The sequence below is a fragment of the Dryobates pubescens genome, chromosome 30, assembly GCF_014839835.1.
Source record: "Dryobates pubescens isolate bDryPub1 chromosome 30, bDryPub1.pri, whole genome shotgun sequence".
Taxonomy (NCBI): Eukaryota; Metazoa; Chordata; class Aves; order Piciformes; family Picidae; genus Dryobates; species Dryobates pubescens.
Window position 1 is genome coordinate 7,684,759 of NC_071641.1, and position 18,964 is coordinate 7,703,722.

Consider the following 18,964-nt stretch of genomic DNA (forward strand, 5'->3'; position numbering starts at 1 on the left):
CCTTTCTTAGTGATACTATCCCATTGCAGGTGTACACTGAAGGTGCTGTAAACATGCTGGGTCATGTCTCTCTCAGAGGGGAAATGCCAAAATGATTTTGATATTGTTGCATGCTTTTAATGTCCCTCAGGTGCTTCACCTGCACTCTGTCCAAGGGCCTCATGCTGCCCAGGTGCTCCTAGAGAGCGTGAAAGTGGTGTGCTGTCAAGAGAGAACAGATGTGGTAAGAAACCTGGTGGCCATGAGTTCCTCCAGAATACCCTTGCCACTGGCACAAGGAATTGGCTATAGAAAAATGGACAAAAGGCTCCAGGCTGGAGGGTTCCCTGTGCAGAAGCAGAAGACTCGAATGCTGAGGAACCTCAGCAAGCAGGAGCTTGCTGGGAAGGTCTCTTTTACCCTCGATCCTTCCTGAATGGTTATAAAACACCCCCACAGAATCAACCCAAAAAGCCTATCAGATAATTATTATAAAATTATTTTCATCTAGAAAAACAAATTAAAACAAAAGAAAAATGCTATATTAAAACGAAAAGAGAGAGAGAGAGAGAGAGGGAGACTGAGACTCTTTCACTGCCACGATGTTTTCTTTTCTCTTTTTGTTGGAAAGGATAAAGGCTGTTTGGAGACAAGGTGATAGATGTGTGAGGAGTATGGCACATCAGCAGCCCCAGCTTCCCCCAGAAACTTGTTGCATATCAGAACAACTTTAAAGTAAGTCATATTAGTGGAGAAGAGGGATGACAGCGACACAAGACGTGCTACATTAAAAGCAGGGAATTACAAGGTCTGCTTAAAGATGCAACTGAGTTAAGCAGTTCATTTCTTATTGTTCTGTGGGCAGGATAAAAGGGGGAAGGAGGCAATGGGTTGCTGCCTATCTGATGTCTATTTTCTTTGGACTTGGAGGTGAGATGTAGCTCCCAGCCCCTGGCGTTTTGGAGACACCCAAGGTTCAGTTCTGGAAACCACCAGTGGTGTTGATTCCACGTGCTTTTCTGGAGGGCTATTTTTGGTGTTCTTAATTTGCTGCTTGCTATTTGGATGTTCAGCTTGCCAAAGGTTTCTGTGCACCTGGGAAGTCCCTGTTCCTGTAGGAGCAGCTTGGCCAGTGTGAAATCATACAGTGATGTCGGACCATCTGTTCAGCTTTGGGACTGGGACCACTGCCTGCAGGGCTAATGTGGAGGGCTGTCCTCATGGTTGCAGGCTTCATCCTCTCCTGGGAGCCAGAAGAGCTTGTCCTCTGTTGCCACAGAGAGCTGGAGAGCAGGGAGGTGTGGAAGGGCTAAGAACCATGGGGCTGAGTTTAGCACAGGGTAAGTGGAGAGGAAAAGGCACCTTATGGGGTAAGTTGAGATGCTGGGGCTGCAGCTGGGTGAGGGTGCAAGTAAAGCCGGGTTAGGATGCTGAGAGCCCTGTCTGGAATGTAAGCGGTTAATGCAACAGATCAGCTGCTGATGGACAACTTGGTCACAGAGGGGAGCTCCCTGCAGGAGGAGAAAATGGATGGTGGAAGGGCAGGGAGGGAAAGTCAGTGAGGGTCTGAGCAGGTAAACATGGAAGATGCTTTCCCAGCAGGCACATCCTGAATGCCTCAAAGCGGAAAGTTACGGACGCTGATTTGGGAGCTGCAGCTGATTCTGGAAACAAATGAGATAAATACTGGCATGAGAGAGAAAAAAAAAGTTGAAATGCCTGAAGGGCACATCTGCTGTGGCCAGCGATTCTGCAGGAAATGCACTGAAACCAGAGGGGGACCAGGAAGCTGGACATAAACATGGCTCCCAGTGAAGCCAAACGCCAGCCACGGGCCTGGGACAGGCGTGCTGAGAATTCGCCTTTCCTTCCTTGGCTCTCTGGAGAAGCAGCTGAGTTTAAGCTGGGCCCCAGCCCGAATGGTAAAGGTGTTCTGAGCTCGGGAATTCTGCTCTGGAGACTTTGCTGCTGCTTTCAAGTGTCGTGTTTGCAGAGCAAGGCAGCAGGGCTGTAGGTCTAAAGCCCGGTCTGTTAGTCTGAAATGTGAATAATTGCATGGTCATTAAGTTTTGCACAAAAAGGAATTGACTCTAAAAGCAGCTGATATGTTATCATGATCAGAGCAGTAGCAATGCCTTCTTTCATCACAATGAAGTGACATTGTTAGGGAGCATAATTGACATTTTTTAATAGAAAGATTAAGAAGAGTTTGTTTACAGCTTGCAAACAAAGAGGTTTTAATTCCACGAACTGCAGCAGGAATAAGCAGTAAGTGGCATTTTCATCTGCTGGCCGGCTAGCGCTTTAGCTGCAGAATGCTGTGGACAGAGAAGGATGAAGGAATTTGCAGCTCCATATCTGCCCAGTAAAGCGTGCACCACGCTGGCAAATGCCAGAAAGCTGACGGGGAGAAACCTTGAGTGCAAAGAAACAAAGGGCTGGAGTTAACATTAGCATCTCTTAGGAGGACCCCCACGGTTTCTGGAGATCAGCTGCATGCCGCCTCTTGTGCAGAGGTCAAGGGATGGCATTTCTGAGGATGCTTTTGCCACGGAGCCCTCGGGATAACACCTGTCAACTCAGCTGGGTGCTAAAGTAGGTATCTGGGTTATTTTCGTTTCTCTGGGTTTATTGCTTCATGGTCTAATAGACTCAGGAGCTAAGTGGTACTGGCATTTCAAAGTGGCATGTTGTGATTGGAAGGGGGTGCTGTGTAAGTGTTTGGAAAGCAGATCCAAATGAAGCAGCATCGTCATCCGGCTGCAGAGAGGCTCTTTTGCTCTTTTAAATATATTTGGGATCCTGTTTGTGCTGGTGGCTGTGTCTTGCTGTCCAGACTGCTCTCCAGATAAAGCCAAGGGTATGTGAAAAACTCAGTTTTATTTTTCAGCAAATTCCTCTTTTGCAGTTGGAAATTGTTTGGATTTATTGTCCCAGCTCTGGTCAAGGTTTAAGGAGTCAAAGTTGAACCCTGTTGTTGTGAACGTGCAGTGCTGCAGAGGGAGACCGAAACAAATTGCTGCATGTAACTTGGGGTGCTGACAAAGCTATGCCAGGAGGGTGCTCATCCCACCACCCTGGGTAGCATCTGTTAAACCACGTGCAAAGACACTGCTGGGCAGGGGGAAGGGAGGGATCGACCAGGCTGATACTGAAAAGCAGGAGACCTCACCTACACCTTACCTGCATCCCTGAAGCTTCATGCTGGTGACCTGAATTAGTAGTATCTAAGGGCAGATCATAAAACAGCTGAGGGCATTTCTGGGTCTGGAATGTTGACTGATAGCCACAAGCTCTTCTTGCCATTCTCTGTCCAAAGCTTGGTTACAGGTAAAAGTTGTGATGAAACCATTTCTTTGTGTCGGTGTCAAATGCCAGAACAGAAATGTTTGTAACCCTGCTGGGGGGTCAGAGATCCCCTGAGCGAGACCATGGCTCTGTCAGTGCTGGGTCAGGTCCCAGGTAGGACTGGTGAACTCATGGTAGCTGTCAAAGGCTCTATCAGGAGACAAGTTGTGGTGGCCTAAGATACTTGAGCTTTTGTGAGGATGCTTTTGCTTGGCCAAAAATGATAACTTCCTCAGGGAAGGAAGGACAAGACAAGGAGAAGTGGATGGTAAATTGCTGCACTAAGTATTGGTGACTGCTGCTGAAATCCGGAGCCAGAGCTGTTGACCAGGAAGTCCATAGAGCTGGGCTGCCCATTTAAAGCACTGAGATGGCAATTTAGGTTTACAAAGAAGTGATTCTCTATCACCCATCTCTTGTAGCTGTGCTGTGAAGCCAGACTCTCAGGCTTACCACTAGGAATGGCTCAGAAGGATGAAGAACCTTTTTTAATTAAAATATAAATTTTCTTTCTGACACATGAAGTTTTGAAAATTGTTTATTCTCCCTCTACTGTTTTGGGGGGGGGGGGGGGGGTGTGAAAATATGACAAAGAAAACAGGGGTCCAGAATCAGGTTTAGGTTTGGATTTGTCCTGATCTGGTGGATTGACCTTGGCTGCCTGCCTGTCACTCACCAACCAGGTTGTAGACAGGTGGGGGTTGGTCTCTTCTCCCAGGCAACCAGCGCCAGAACAAGAGGACACAGTCTCAAGCTGCACCAGGGGAAGTTTAGGCTGGAGGTGAGGAGAAAGTTCTTCACTGAGAGAGTCGTTAGCCATTGGGATGTGCTGCCCAGGGAGGTGGTGGAGTCACCATCCCTGGAGGTGTTCAAGAGGGGATTGGATGTGGCACTTGGTGCCATGGTTTAGTTAGTCATGAGGTGCTGGACAATAGGTTGGACTTGATGATCTCTGAGGTCTTTTCCAGCCTTATTGATTCTATGATTCTATGACCCCAGCTGCTCTCAGTCTCCTCCTCAGCAGGATGGGGGGGGGGGGAAAGAAGGAAGAAGCTGGTTTAGGGGGACATAGATGGAAGAGCACTCAGTGGTCATCATCACAGGCAAAACAGACTTCACTTGGGGAAAATTAATTAAAAAAGGGTGAGGAACAAAGGTGAAATTAAAATAACATTTTTTTCTTGTGCAGAAGGGTTACCAGTGGGCACCAGTATGGATGCTTGTCCCACTGCAGTCTTCTTTAGGGCTGCAGAGGAATCCAGCTCAGGGTAGCTCCTATCTCTCTGCACAGAGACCCCTTATTGCCACTGCTGCCCCTGGGCACAGGCACCCAAAAGCACCTGAGAAACTTAGAGTGCTGTGAGGGGATGAGTGTTGGGGTGGGGAGAGAGGAGGACCCCAAACAGGTGGTTTAGATGCGCCAGGGCTGGCTTGGTTGGGTTTCTGATCCTGAGCTTAAAATGTTCTGTGACAGCAGCCTGTGAAATTGCAGAAGCCAAAATTTTCCTTGGAGGTGCCATTTGCATCTGCTTCCAGTCTCTGTTGAGACAGATTTGGACTTTGTCCCAAAAAAAAAAAAAAAAAAAGAAGAAAATCTATCATCAAATTCTCACAGAACAGCTCAGAATCTGTGGTTGTTCCTGGGTGATGCTGGGCTGCAAGCCCACCGTTTGTGAGCATCCTTCTGTACCAACTTTTAACGTGAGCACTTAGGTTTTTCAAGGCTTGGTTGTTTTAAGCTGAGGAAGAGTAGGTTTGGACTGGATCTGAGGAAGAAGTTCTTCGGTGTGAGGGTGGTGAGACTCTGGAATAGGCTGCCCAGAGTAGTTGCAGATGCCTCCTCCCTGGGGGGGGTTGAAGGCCAGACTGGAAGAGGCCTTGAGCAGCTGAGTTTAGTTGAGAGGTGTCCCTGCCTGTGGCAGGAAGGCTGGAGTAGGTTATCTCTAAAGTCCCTTCCAACCTAGGCCATCCTATGATGATCTGCAGTATCCCAGCTGCTGGATGGCTTTTTAAAGAGAGCACCTGCCCATGGGCTGTGTGGTTTTAAAAGGCATTCTGGGGTTGCAGAGATGTGAAAACCTACAGTTCTGCTTCCTTTCTTGTTGGCAGCCCCCTGTGATGACAATGTGACGTGGCAAGAGGTGCTCCTGCTATGGCCACACGGACCGAGCCCAACACCCTGGATGTGCCTGGCTACTGCTGCTCCCCGCTGTGCAAAGTAAGTGCCTGCTTCACACCCCTTCTGGGATGAAGGGGAGGGAGTTTAGCTTGGCACTGGGGAGAGCTCTGTACTGTGAGGATATTAACCTGTCCTGGGAGGAGAGTCTTTCTCACACTGGTTCTTGCTGGAAAAGGAGCACAATCCTGGAACGAATGACTGCGACCCTGCGGGTTTGGGACTTGTGATGCAAACTGATTTTTGGCTGTCATCAAATGCTGGATCAAGGAGAGAGGTGTATACTTAATGGAAACTGCCTTCTTAGCTTGGATTGAGAGGTGTCACCTTGTTTTGTACTAGTGGATAGCCAAAAGAGAGGGGCAGGTGCTGTTCTCCATGCTGAAAGTGCAAGCTCCTCATCATGATTTTACTGCTGGCATGGCAAAGATGTACTATATAGTTTAAAGACAGTGATTTGGACTGTGCTGTTCACATGCTCTTGGGATGGTGCATACCAGTGTACTGGCACCAGCTCTTTGCTGGAGACCAGCTGCTTCCAGCAAGGTTAAAGGATGGGCCTTGTTTTTTGTAAGTCTTCCCACACAGTAGGGGTGTTAGAGCTAAGCTTCAGCGAAGGCGCTCTATGATCTGTGAGGAGCTGAAGGCAGGTTTAGGAAAGCTGTCTCTGTGTAGTACAATAGATCAGGTTGTATTTTCCTTCATTTAAGTAATTGTATCTGCCTCCTCCTCACTTAAGGGAAGTGCTGGTTACACAGCCAGCCTTTAACTGGTGTTGAACTGCCTCTTCTCCCGAGACAAGATGCGAATCAAACAGCTGCAAATACTTTAAACGTATCCCTTGGCTTCTGAAACTTCAAACCAGTTTGCATTCTGTGTTTTGCCTGTTTTTTTTTTTTTCTTGGTGTAACTTCTACTAACATTTTTTTTCTAGTATTGAAGATTTGGTAGAGTGCCATAAATTTGCATTTGTGCTCATCCCAGTTTGCTGGAGTCAAGAGAAGCTTTGTGAAATGCAATGAATGCTGCACCTCCTGGTCGTGAAGGGCAACTCATTGACATTAGGTTCATCACCTTAACACCACTGCCCTTTTATTGCCTTAGAAACTGGGTCTACTGGTATTCTTCTGTGTGCATGTAAACATGGGGGTGTGTGCACATAAATATGTGCATGTGTGCATTGCCTGCTTTGTATGTATATAGTCTGCAATAATGGCCTACTACCAAAGCACTAGGAAAAGGGGTTGCTTGATGCAGCAGTTCTCCCCCAGTGGAAAAAAAAATGCTGAACTAATGCAGGGCCCCAAGCTGAGGCAGGAAACTGAGATAGTTGTTGCTTGCCTTTACAGAGGTGTGACATGAGTTGGAATTCCAGCACTGAGGAGAGAGAAGTTGCTGTGAGGAATATCCAGGACAGAAGGGGAAAGAAAGGGTTGAGTTTGGATAGCTTACACTTTTATTTCAGTTTTAGTGTGTGAGGGAAGAGCAGAGTGGACTTGTATGCAAAGTGCCCAGGGATGTGAACAGGCTGGATCTCTTTTGGAAAGCACAGTGCCATGGAAATACTCTTGGCTCAATTCATTGTAACTTGCATTGCAACATATATGACCCAGTATCTTGCGTGGGCAGGAATGCAGAGAGGTAGTGGGGTCTCCTTCTCTAGAGGCTTTCAAAACCTGCCTGGACGTGCTCCAGTGCAGGCTGCTCTAGTTGATCCTGCATTGGCTGGGGGCTTGAACTCAGTGATCTCTGGAGGTCCTTTCCAACCCCTAACATTCTGTGATTCTCCTGTTCTGCATTGACTGCTTACTGTTAACTTGATACTGCTTTAACCACACTTCCTTGGTGGGGCTGGGTGGGTAATGGCAGTATGGCTACTAGCAATGTCTGTGGACACAGGCTTACACCTGCACCCCTCAGAGCTAGCACTGATGCAGCCATGCCATCTCCATGAGGACTCGTCTCTGGGCAGGGGGAGATGCCTGTAATCATCCACTAAGCATTTTAGCACAGCAGTGACTTTGCTTTCTCTGCTGGGTGACAAAAGTATTTTGGGAATTATTTGCCTGCTTTATCCACCAGCCCCACAGCAAAAGGGAGCTATCTCTTTGAGTTAGTCCTCATGCTGCTTTTGGGGATGCCTGTAGCACAAGGGAGAGAGCATGCTGTGTGAAAGGTGCCCCTTTGCCATAGCTGCCACATGTTGGCGCAGTCAGATACCCTGCCATGGGGAAGGAGTCCATCCTAGGACAGTGTTTGGGGTTTTGAGTTGCTTTTAAACATTATGAAGTACCAGAGAGCAGGTTCTTTTCTGGGTTTATGGAGAAACACCTCGACTCATTCCACTTCACCTCTGGCCATCAGGGGAGGCTTGCATGCTGGGCAGCCTGATCTAGTGGAAAGAGTCCCTGCCCATGGCAGGGGGGGGTGGAACTAGGTGATCCAACCCTAACAATTCTGTGATTTGTGATGCAAACAGTGCTGCTCATCCTCCCTGCAAGTCACAGAATCACAGAATGTCAGGGGCTGGAAGGGACCTCAAAAGATCATCCAGTCCAACCCCCCGCCTGCCAAATCAGGATCACCTATACTGGATCAAACTGCAACACATCCAGGTGGGTTTTGAATATCTCCAGAGAGAGACTCCACAATCCTCCTGGGCAGCCTGTTCCAGTGTTCTGTCGTCCTCACAGGGGAAAAAAAAATTCTTCCTCATGTTCACATGGAACTTCCTATGCCTCAACTTCCACCCATTGCCCCTTGTCCTGTCATTGGGCACCACTGAGCAGAACCTGGCCCTGTCGTCTTGGCACTCACCCTTCACATATATATATATATAAACATTAATGAGGTCATCCCTCAGTCTCCTCTTCTCCAAGCTAAAGAGCCCCAGTTCCCTCAGTCTCCCCTCAAAAGGGAGATGTCCCACTCCCCTAATCATTTTTGTGGCTTTGCACTGGACTCTTTTAAGCAGTTCTCTGTCCTCCCTGAACTTGACACCTTAGTTGTGCTGCTTTTAGTGCCCTCTCCTGTGCTTTGGGTTTTTTCTTTCTTAAAACACTGCACAAGAAACCACTAAAGAACTTAGAATCCCTAGAAGCTTCCTCAGCTGCACAGAATAGCTTTGCTAGAGGCTGTTCTGTGGTGGTGGGACTCCTGGGAGCTCCTTCCCCTCTTCTGCATGAACGTGAGGAGCTGAGCAGAGAAGTCCTTTGTGGTGTAGCTCGTGCAGTCGTAGGTTTTGGATGTATCAATTAACTAAAGATGGAGTAATTGGATTTGCCTGGTGTGTAATGAAGCTTGCCATCACTAAGAGGTTTAAAAAAATCATTGGCTAGGCCTCTCAAATAATGGGGCTTTGTCATAAGCTGTGGGTTCGGGGCTGGTGTCTATCTGCTTTCTGGTTTACAACTCTTGTTTGTGTAGGGGTCACATTCTCTGCATCCCTCTGATGCTGTAAGAGAGCAACCACTTTAAAGACATAAAAGCAAACACAACTGTATGATGCCCAGGTGTGAAGGACTGAGACAAGGAGCATCTCCATCTATGCCAGGAGTCTCTGTTCACATGTGAAAGAGTAGACAACACTCTTCCTTTGCTGGATTTGCTTCTTTTCTCCACTCTCCTCACACCACAGCCACAGTGCAGCCATGGCTGTTTGTGATCCTTAGCCGAGTAGTGCACAGCTGACAGAAAAAACCTGCCTCCTCTCTGAAGGTCATTGGGATTTAAGCCTGGGAAGCCACAGCCCTGTGTGGTGTCATTTGGCCCTCAAGTGCTCAGCCCAGTGCATGGTGCTAAACTCCTTCCAAAGGGTCTTTATTAAAACACATAGCTGGCCCTCCCCCTGAAGCAGCTTCTACAAAACAGGGCTGAATCCCCCTGAAACATGACTGGGGCTTGTGGCAGCCCTCTGGAGAAGTGGAGGACAAAGGACATGGGGTGACTTCTTGCATTATCCCCAACATCACAGAGACTCTGTACCCTGTTCCCTCCCTGGGGAACCTGATGGGGACAGCATAGGGGCTGGGCACAGACCTGTGTGTGCGCTGTGCCCTTGCCAGCTGCTGTGGCATGTGACAATTGCGGTGTGTGAGTGGTGGTGACACTGCCCAACAGTCTGGGTATGCTGCCAGGCATTCAGAATGCTGTTTGCTTTTCTATACAATGATTTGAGTTTAATGCTAAATTATAATAGTGATAATACATGAGAATAGCTGTGGTTGTATGTCATGTGTGTGTATAAAATAAATATTAAACCACATTATAGATTAAAAAGAAAACCCAGCTGTTAGCTAGCAGTTACCACTGGCAGTCCTCAGCCTTTGTCAGCAGAGGGCTGGAGAAGGGGAGGTCCTGCTTCCCTGGGGTCAGAGGTGGCCATCTTCTCTCTGAGCACTCTGGCTGGAGCAGTGCCTGGCGGTCTCACACAATCCCTGGCTTCAAGCTATGCCGGTGTCTTGAGCGCATGCAAAGTCTGCAGCGCTTTCCTGGCTGGGACTATTAGCTTGGTGAGACGTGCTGAGCTTGCCTGGCTCCACGATTCCCAGGGGAAGAGTTCCTCTGTTGGAAATCTCCTCCTGCTGTCCTGTACCGGGAGCACAAAAAACCCACTTCATAAGTGCGTGCTGCTCCGTCCGCATGCGGCGTGGCCTTTGCTGGGCATGGAATGAGGTCCCCTCGAGGCATTCCTGGCTAATCTTGTTCCTTCACAGGGGAAACATGAGCTGGAGCATCCTGGCTGGCTGTGTGGTTAGAGCCTGCTTGCTGTGCCTCCAGGCAAGGTGAAATTGCAGGATGCATTTAACCTCATTTGGCTGAATCGCTCATCGAATCAATATCTCTGCTGCTGTAAGATTTTTCTTTGTAGCTTCTGCACCAAGTTTAGCACAAATGTACATTGATTTGTTCTGTGCAAACAGTTTCTTACCCTGCAATCACAGAGTGGTGGGGGTTGGAAGGAACCTCTCGAGATCATCTAGTCCAACCCAGCTGCTAAAGCGAGTTTGACTAGAGCAGGCTGAACAGGAGTGGGAGCTCCAAAAGCTGCTTAAAAATTCCCTTGTCAGCCAGAGGCAGTCGTGGACTGGAAACTTACTGTTTCTCAGAGATGGTGCTAGAGAAGAGTGGATTTGGATTGGATGTTAGGAACAAGTTCTGCACCATGAGGGTGATGGAGCACTGGAACAGGTTGCCCAGGGAGGCAGCTGAGGCCTCATCCCTAGAGATACTCAAGGGTCAGGCTTAACAAAGCTCTGAGCAACCAGATCTAGTGGAGGATGTCCCTGCTCACTGCAGGGTGTTTGAAGTAGATGACCTTAGGAGGTGCCTTTCAAACCAAACCATTCTAAGATTCTTTCTGTCCCTCTGTGTTAAGTACTGTGGAAGGAAAATGCAGTGTGGATAAAAGTGGATGGATCATTTTCCAGGCCCTTAGAACACAACTAAACCCTCGTGGTTTCCTTACAAAAATAGAAAGCATTTAGCAGGTGAGGTCAACAAAACCATGTGATGGCTGTGATTGAAACCAAAATCCCCTCATTGTATGGGAGCCCAATCTGAACACAAACTTGTACAGAGCAGCACACAGTTAATGAAGGACTAGGCAAAGCAGGGAGAAAAAATGCACTCAGGAGAACTGATGCACTGAATTTCTTCAGTCAGCTGAAACACTTCAGTGCAGCTAAACCTGGACAATAAGATTAGAGCACAATCAAAATAGCTGCAAGTCATCAGGTGTCACCCTGTCATTTGTCTTAAAGGATGGTGGCTTTCAAAATAGCCTGCTGGATGCCTGGCAGCATGCATTAGGCACTAGTAATTAATTAGCTGCTGAATTGATCTTTTCCAGTAAAGCAGAAGGGAAAACCCAGAGCTGCATGGCATGGCAAGGAGATATGAGAGGCCCGCAGAGGCAGCTTCCTCCTGCAGTGATGCAGAGCTGGTTGGTTGTGCCAGGCAGCCTATGCATGGCTCTTCTCTGGCCCTCCAAAAATGATGCCCATGTGCCTGCTACTGGCCTGGCAATGCAGAGAGAGCTTGCAAATGGTTTGGCTGTCCATGAGGATATTTAGCTGCCCTTCCAGCTTTCTGGTAGGAGGAAAGCTTATTCATCCCAGCACTGGCTACAGCATCAAAGCTGGTGGTGCACTCTTACTTATCCTTGCAAGGAGTGTTTTAAAGATACTAAATGTTTAAACGTGGCAGCTGTTTTGCCTTGGATGGGCTGTTGCTTCTTCTCTAATGGCTTTTAGGTTGTAGAGTTACTTAGTGGTGTTGTTTTTTTCTGAATGCCATGCTCAGCAGCTGAAGACAAACCAAATTATTTGCAGCACTTCTTTAACCATTCCTTGACTGCTTCTGACTTTGTCATATGAACCACCTCCTGCTTAAGTGTAGACTTTTGTGCTTTGATTTATCTGGGATTCTGTAGTGTGTTTGGGGCTTATTTTCATTGCACCAAGAGGGCTTCAGAGTAGTGATGTGCTGAACTTACTCCTTTCTGTAGCTTAAAGGAAATTCCTTTAAGTTGTTCCTGATGAGTTTTGGAACATGCTGTAGCACCAGTGGTCAGTGGAGATAAAAACCACCTGAATGATTTGTGACACTTTCAATTCACTTCTAAATCATGATTCTGGCAGATGAAGAAAAGAAACTTGCCTTCCTCTTGCATGACCTTAAGGCAGGTGACATGTTAAAGAGAAGACCATTTGTATTTGCAACCACTTTGAATATTTAGGGCTTCCCAGAGGTTTAGCTGGCTGATTCAAATTCCTTGAGAGCCACAGGGGATGGTCTGAATTGCTTTCCTTTGATCAAAGGTAAGTTGGAAACAACTTGAGCTTGTGTCCAAGTATTTTAACTGAGCAAACATTCCTGCAGCAAGGTAACTGAGGGGAGTATTGTGTATTTAGGTAGTGCTTAAGTGTCTGAGCTGGAGGGGGTAGAGAGTAGGACTTGTAAACCTTGTGTAGAGGGAGCTCCAGTAAGGCAGAGCCTGTGGGCATCGAGCAGTGCCAGGCTGTGTTCCTACAGGAACAAAAGGCCAATGTAAATGCACATGTGCAGAAAGAGATTTTTTGCTTCTGAATTTTGATCTGGGCTGCTGTAAGGCAACTTTTGGATGAGGACATCTCTGACAACCAGGAGTCCATTGCCCATGCTGGGGAATCAGGAACAAGGATGTTTTTAGGCATGGTTTGCCATTCCCTGGGAGCAGTGGCTGATGTCATGTAGGGAATGTTGGTGTCCTAGTTAAGCTCAGGAGCCTCAGGGTTTGTGGTTCTTAATAGAAAGGGAGTTGATGATGTGTATGCAGTAGGAGAACTGTGTACATCAGTGCAGGGATTTTGGCCTTCTCTGGAATAACTTATCCAGCTCTAGCTGCTGTGAAAGATAGAAATTAATTCAGGCTGGAGCCAGTATGGAAAAGAGCTGCTAAAGCAGCCTGGGCTTTTCAGGGAAAGGAGACCAAAAAGGAGCTGGGTTTGTCATACCTAGCAGAAAGCAAAAGCTGAGGACGTATATGGTTACTTTCCCTTGTATTTATAGAAACCAAACAGCAGAGAGTGAGGAGAGCAATTGCAGCTGAAAGACGAGGATTAGCAGCTGACAGATGGATTGAAAACAGGAGCAAGCCTGGGCTGGGAATTAAAGATAGGTTCTAACCGTCAGAAGAGGAGGAGCGTGGCTGAACAGTGAATTACATCAGAATGAGAGCTCAGCCAGCCTGTGCAAGGGATTGGGTGCAGCTGCTGGACGCTCTTCGGACGACGCTGCTCATCCCCGCGCCGCGGTGCCACCCAGGGGCTCCAACTGCGGCTGGTGGCAGGGCGATGCTGGCGTGCCTGCTCGTTGGTGTGTGCCAAACAAACGAGCAGCGCTAACTCACGCACGGCAGTGAAACTGCTCGAAGTCTCGCCGAGAACGAGCTTAAAGCTAACGCCATGAGGTGGAGGAGGAAATCCTGCCCACCCTGCCTGCAGCCGCTAGGGCAGCCTAAAGAGGGATGTGGCTGCCAGAGCAGCTCTTGATTTTTTGGCCAGTGCAACCATTTAATTAAAGTAGCACTGAAAAGGAAGCCGGAAACTGAAGAAGCAGGTTTTTAATCACTTGGACTTTGGCAGACAATCTCTATGCAAATCACGCCTCCGGCATCATCACTGTTTGCATGGGTGTGTGCTCCTGTCCCCAAGGACAGACACGGCACAGGCAGAAACCTGTGTCACCTTGGCAGCTGTGTTTGGCTTTTGGCTTTCTGAGGGACATTGTGTCGCTTTGCTCATAGATTCACGGAACTGTTTCAGTTGGAAAAGACTTTCAAGATCGAGTCAAACCACTTTCTTACTCCACCAAGCCTGGTGCTAAACTATGCCCTCAGAACCACATCTCTGTCTTTGAAACATCTTCCAGGGATGAGGATTCAACCAGCAGCTTGGGGAAGCTGTTCCAGTGCTTAAGAACTATTTCAGTGGAGAATTTTATTCTAATATCCAACCTAAACCTCCCCTGGCGCAACTTGATGCCAATTCCTCTTGTGCTATCATAAGTTATTAGGGAGAAGACACTGACCCCTACTTAGCTGCAACACTTTCAGGGCATTGTAGAGATGGAGTTGGTCTCCCCAGTTGCCTCAGCCACTCCTCACAAGACTTGTTCTCCAGACCCTTCACCAGCATTGTTGCCCTTTTCTGGACCCGCTCCAGGAACACAGAATCCTCAGAAGCTTCACAGTGGTGGGTGAAGGCTTCACACCTCCTTGGGGTGCTGGGGAATGCAGCCCAGCGTGGCAGAAATGTGGGCAGCATGCACGCGGAGGAGAGGTCCTGTCTGACAGCGTATTTGAAGTGGGATCCCCGAAAATACAACGGCCGAAGTGATGATGTGATTTTTTTTGGGGGGCCAGGCTGGGTCCTGCTGGCTCTGGAGGAGGCATCGCTGCACCTGGGCAGGACATGCTCAGAGTTAATGGAGATTCCCGCAGCTTTGCTCTTTTCTCACAGGCTTCTGAGGGCTCTTCTGACAACACATTTGCGTTAGGTTTGTTTGGGTATCTGTCTGCAGTTTGCTCTTCCCCTCCCACAGGGGCAGCGGCCTCTCTCCAAGGCTGCTGTAAAACGCCCTTTTGGAGTCCAGCAGGCTGTTGCCCCCCCAACACTCCGCGCTCGGTCCGCCAGAAACAATACCGGGAGGGATGAAGAGCAGTGGGAGCGGTGCCGCGGGCGGTGCCGGGCCGGCCTGGGGCAGGAGGAGGAGGAAGGGGCGGTGCTGCGGCGGTGGCGCGGCGCGGCCATCCCCGGGCGCTGCATCGCTGCGTGCGCGGAGCCGCCCGCTGCAGCCGGCAGGATGATCGCCGCCCAGCTCCTGGCCTACTACTTCACGGAGCTGAAGGAGGATCAGGTCAAAAAGGTAAGATGGACCCCCATGGGGTGGGCCGCGACTCCCCCTTTCCTCAGGCCAAATCGCCTTTTTTTTTCGTTGGTGTCCCCCCCGCCCCGGCCCCATCCCCCCTCCTTTCATCCTGGTTTTATTGCTTTGTCCCCACAACGACCCAGCTGTGGGGGAAAAGGGGACTAAACCCCTTTTTAAGGCCGAGCAGGCGACCCCGCCGGAGCATCCCCGGTGCGGGGTGTGGAGGCTGCCGGGCGTGGGTGATGCCCAGCGGCCTGCCGCGGCTCAGGCCGCAGAAACGGAGCTCGGCGAAGCCCAGCAGCGGGTAGGGGGCTCAGGCCATGAGGATGCTGGTGGTCCTGACGGGCTTCCAGGCACCAGCGTCCCCGCAGAGGGGAGGTTCGCTTCTTCCCCAGGGTGCCTGTGGGTATCTGTCACCCCGGCACGGGGGTGACGAAGGCGAAGAGCTGGCAGTTTTGGAGTTGTGTCACTGCAGGAAGTGGTTGTCAGTTGTGCTTAAAAAGAAGAAGTCTTTCTGTTGGCTTCTTTTCTCTTCAGTGTTTGGTGGCTGCTGTCGCATCGTGGGCATAGCCCCGGGATCCAGCACTGCCCCAGGGAAGGGGCGCAGAGCAGGGGTAAATGAGAACATGGCAGTTCGGTTCGGATTGAGCATATTGCAGAGCTGCAGGGAGCAGAGAGCCTGGGTCTGAGGTTGTGAGGACGCAAACTGGGAAAATAATTGCCCTGAGCCCTGTGACAGAGCAGTGCTGACGTCAGGAAGCAGAGGCTTCCCCACTGCCACCTCCTCCGGCCGTGCTGTGTGACCCACCTAGGCACATGGCTGAGAGCCTGTTGAGGGCATCCTTAAAATACTTTGGTGAAGCTCAGGGACAACTTTAGCGGGGCTGACTTGTAGTGGTCTCGGGGCTTGTGCTGGTGGGAGGAGAGCACCTGTTCCCTTTGGGCTTTTGGCTGTACCAGAGGACAGACCTTGGTTCCTGTGTGTGGGTGACCCATCCTGCCCCACTCCACCCTGCCTCACTCGTTCCCACTCCTCTGTTGGATAAAACTTGAGACAGCACATTTCTTTCCATGGCTTTTAAGTCTGCATTTCTGTCCAGCCGTTCTCATGAGGAACTGAAGGCTGCATACAGCTTCTACCTTTCTGCACCTTCTGGCCCCATGTACATGGATCTTCCTTTCCCCCAGCCCCCTTATTTCCCCTTTCCCGGCAGATTTGTAAGTGCTGTTGCTGGCGCCAGGCATGCTTGCCTGGGTAAGGCCTTCTCTGTCTGGCTCTGCCTGTTATATTTAGAAACCCAAGATAAGCACAAGGGTGCTGGGCTGGCTGAGGAGCAGCAGGAAGGCTGAGAAGGGAAGGCACAGTGGTGGAAGCATGCAGGCATTGGGAGGAACGCTGTGGTGTTACCGGGGGTTATTTATTGCAGGCTGCTTTGGCACCATGAGGCTGCTATTGTCTGCCAGCACAGCTCCTCGTCTGGCCAGGGAGCTGTGAAGTGTTCTTATAGAGCAGTCTGGTTTTGTCTGAAAAATTAAAAAAACACCAAATTAAGTTGAATGGAAAAGAAACTAAAGCCAGGCTACTGCTTTTGGAGGATGTCAGACATCTTTTCCTGTTTATATCCCTTTGGAACGGATATTGGGCCCACTCACTTTTGGCAGCCCTTCAGGGAGGGTTTCTGCCGCAGTCAAGAAGCTTTGCCCCACTGCTCTGCTGCCCCGAGGCCACTGGGAGGCTGGTGGCCTCCACTGCCTGGTTCCCTGCAGGGCAAAGGGGTTTGTGCTCCATCCCAGCGTGCCGTTTATGGGAATACGTGCCTGCATGGCTTCGTTGCAGGGCCCTCCCTCTGCTCTCTGCTTCCGGAACAGCAGCACTTTCAGCTGGTACGTGCTTGCAGCCAGGGGCTGCTGACCAAGGCGTTGCCCCAGCTCAGGTTCATGGACCTCCTGGCCACAGCAGGTGCTCCTCTGCCTCACTGGCCCATGGCAGTGAGCAGCTTGGCATTTGGAGGCACAAGTGGCAGGTCACCTTGAGGATGCTGCTGTGGAGGGGTTAAGAGTACCACTAAGGTGTTTGGGAAAGGGTGTGTGCACCACACCAAGGCAGAGCATCCTTCTTCCCTTGCATGAACTCCTCTTGTTTTTTTCTGGTTCTCATCCCTGCATGGCTCTAACGCTCATTGTGGCAGGAAGACTGTGGTGGGTACAGATGGGGCTGGTGGCTTCAGGTCTTCAGGATAGGATCTAAGAACTGGTGGTTCCTTACTGATTTTGGTGGATTTTGAACACCCCCTTAGGCCTGGGAGTAAATTTTTTTCCCAAATTTTGCAGTCATTGGAACATTTTTCAAGAAGAGTCAGGGCAAGCAGAAGTAGGCAAGGTGGATGTGCAGTGCTGAAGGTGTGGGTTGTCCATCACGTCCTGGCAGCAGTGTGGCTGCGCAGCACATACAAGAGGACATTTTTCAGTGAAGCCACAGGTGGAGCACATGCACAGGTGACCCTGCTGTGCAGAAGTGAGCTGGTGATGTGTAATCACAGAACCATAGAACCCTTGAGGTTGGAAGAGACCTTCGAGATCATGATCATCAAGTCCAACTGCTTGCCTAGAGCTCACAATCCCACCACTACTTCCACCAAACCATGTCCCTCAGCACCAGATTCACGTGTGCTTTAAATACCTCCAGAGATGGTGGCTCCACCACTTCCCTGGGCAGCCTGCTCCAGTGCCTGAGAACCCTTCTGGTGAAGGAATTTTTCTAATTATCCAACCTGAACCTCTCTTGGCACAACTTGAAGCTGTTTCCTCTTGTGCTGTCACCCATTGCATGTAACACTGACCCCCACCTTGCTCCAGCCTCCTTTGAGGTAGTTGTAGGGGGTGATGAGGTCTCCCCTCAGTCTCCTCTTCTGAAAACTAAGATAGATGCCCTAAGATTAAGACTATGATACCCTGCACTGTATGAAAACACACACGTGGTTTCACTCCAGGCAGGATAATTATCCAGCTGGTTTTAAAAGCGTCTGTTCCTTGAGTGTTTGTGATCCTCTGGGGCAGTAGCAGGAGCTCAGCATCCTCCCTGTGACAAGAGGACTTTGCACAACCCACACTGAAGCCTGGATTTCTTTAAGAGGCTGACTCCCATCCTCAGGGGTATGGGCATCATGGAGCTTCCCTGGCATCAGTGGCACTGGCCTGTGTGCAGGAGAGCTGTTGTAAAACTACCTTTCAGTACCTTTTGTTTTCAGCAGGTTTGTACCTGCAGGAGCTGGCCCCAGCAAAGGGAGCCTTTAGGTGTTGCCTGGTTTCTCTCTGTCAAAGGAACAATACCTTCTTGCTGTGTTACCTGAGGACAGAATAAAACAGCTTTTGCAAGCCCAGAGTAACATGTGAGAGCCTCATGACCTTGAAAAGATTGGGATGGGATGTAAAATGTGGCAAGTGGCATCAAAAAAGGAAAAGCCTTGTAGTGCTGACCTGCCCAGTATAAAGGCTTTTGAGGAACCAATCTGATAAATCACAAGTAAACACAAACAGTTCCAGGGTGTCTAAACTACTTGTTTTAACAAGCCCTAGCTCCTGATGGATCTTCCTGAAGCTGAAAGGAGTGTGGAGCATGACTCGCTCTGCAGAAAAGGGGTTCATGTGGCCAGAGCTTTTGGCGCAAAGGCTTGTGTCAGTAAAATGGGTGCTGGTGGTTACTGAAATGGTTGTGGGAGTGCTCTCTTCTTGGATGCCATTGACTGTTGTCAGTGTCCAGGGAGTGAGGCATGCATTTAAGGAATGCCCCTGAGTGCTGCCTGTTCCATTATGCACTCACAACTATTCACAACTTCCCGTGGAGGCTGCTGCCATGACTGGATTTTTCAGAAACTTCTTATGCCCAAGCATAAAACCCCCACCCCCCCACCCCATCTTTCCTATGTGGCCAAGAAAAAATGATGTGCATGTGGTTCAGATTGTGAAATCCTATTTTAAAAAGATTTCTCCCAGATTCTGTCTGGTTGGTTTGGGTGGATTTGTTTGTTTGTTTGTTTGTTTTGGGGTTGG

The 18,964-nt window shown here is 49.5% G+C and overlaps 1 protein-coding gene across 1 annotated transcript in view; it reads left to right on the forward strand.

Annotated features, from left to right (window-relative positions):
- The first annotated feature begins 14,772 nt into the window (after positions 1 to 14,772).
- The window catches only part of HK1 (hexokinase 1), a 45,611-nt gene continuing 41,419 nt past the window's right edge, over positions 14,773 to 18,964 (forward strand). The window contains exon 1 of the mRNA XM_054174773.1: positions 14,773 to 14,911. Within this exon, the coding sequence (XP_054030748.1) occupies positions 14,849 to 14,911 (63 nt within the window). The 5' untranslated portion in view covers positions 14,773 to 14,848. The remainder of the gene's footprint in view (positions 14,912 to 18,964) is intronic.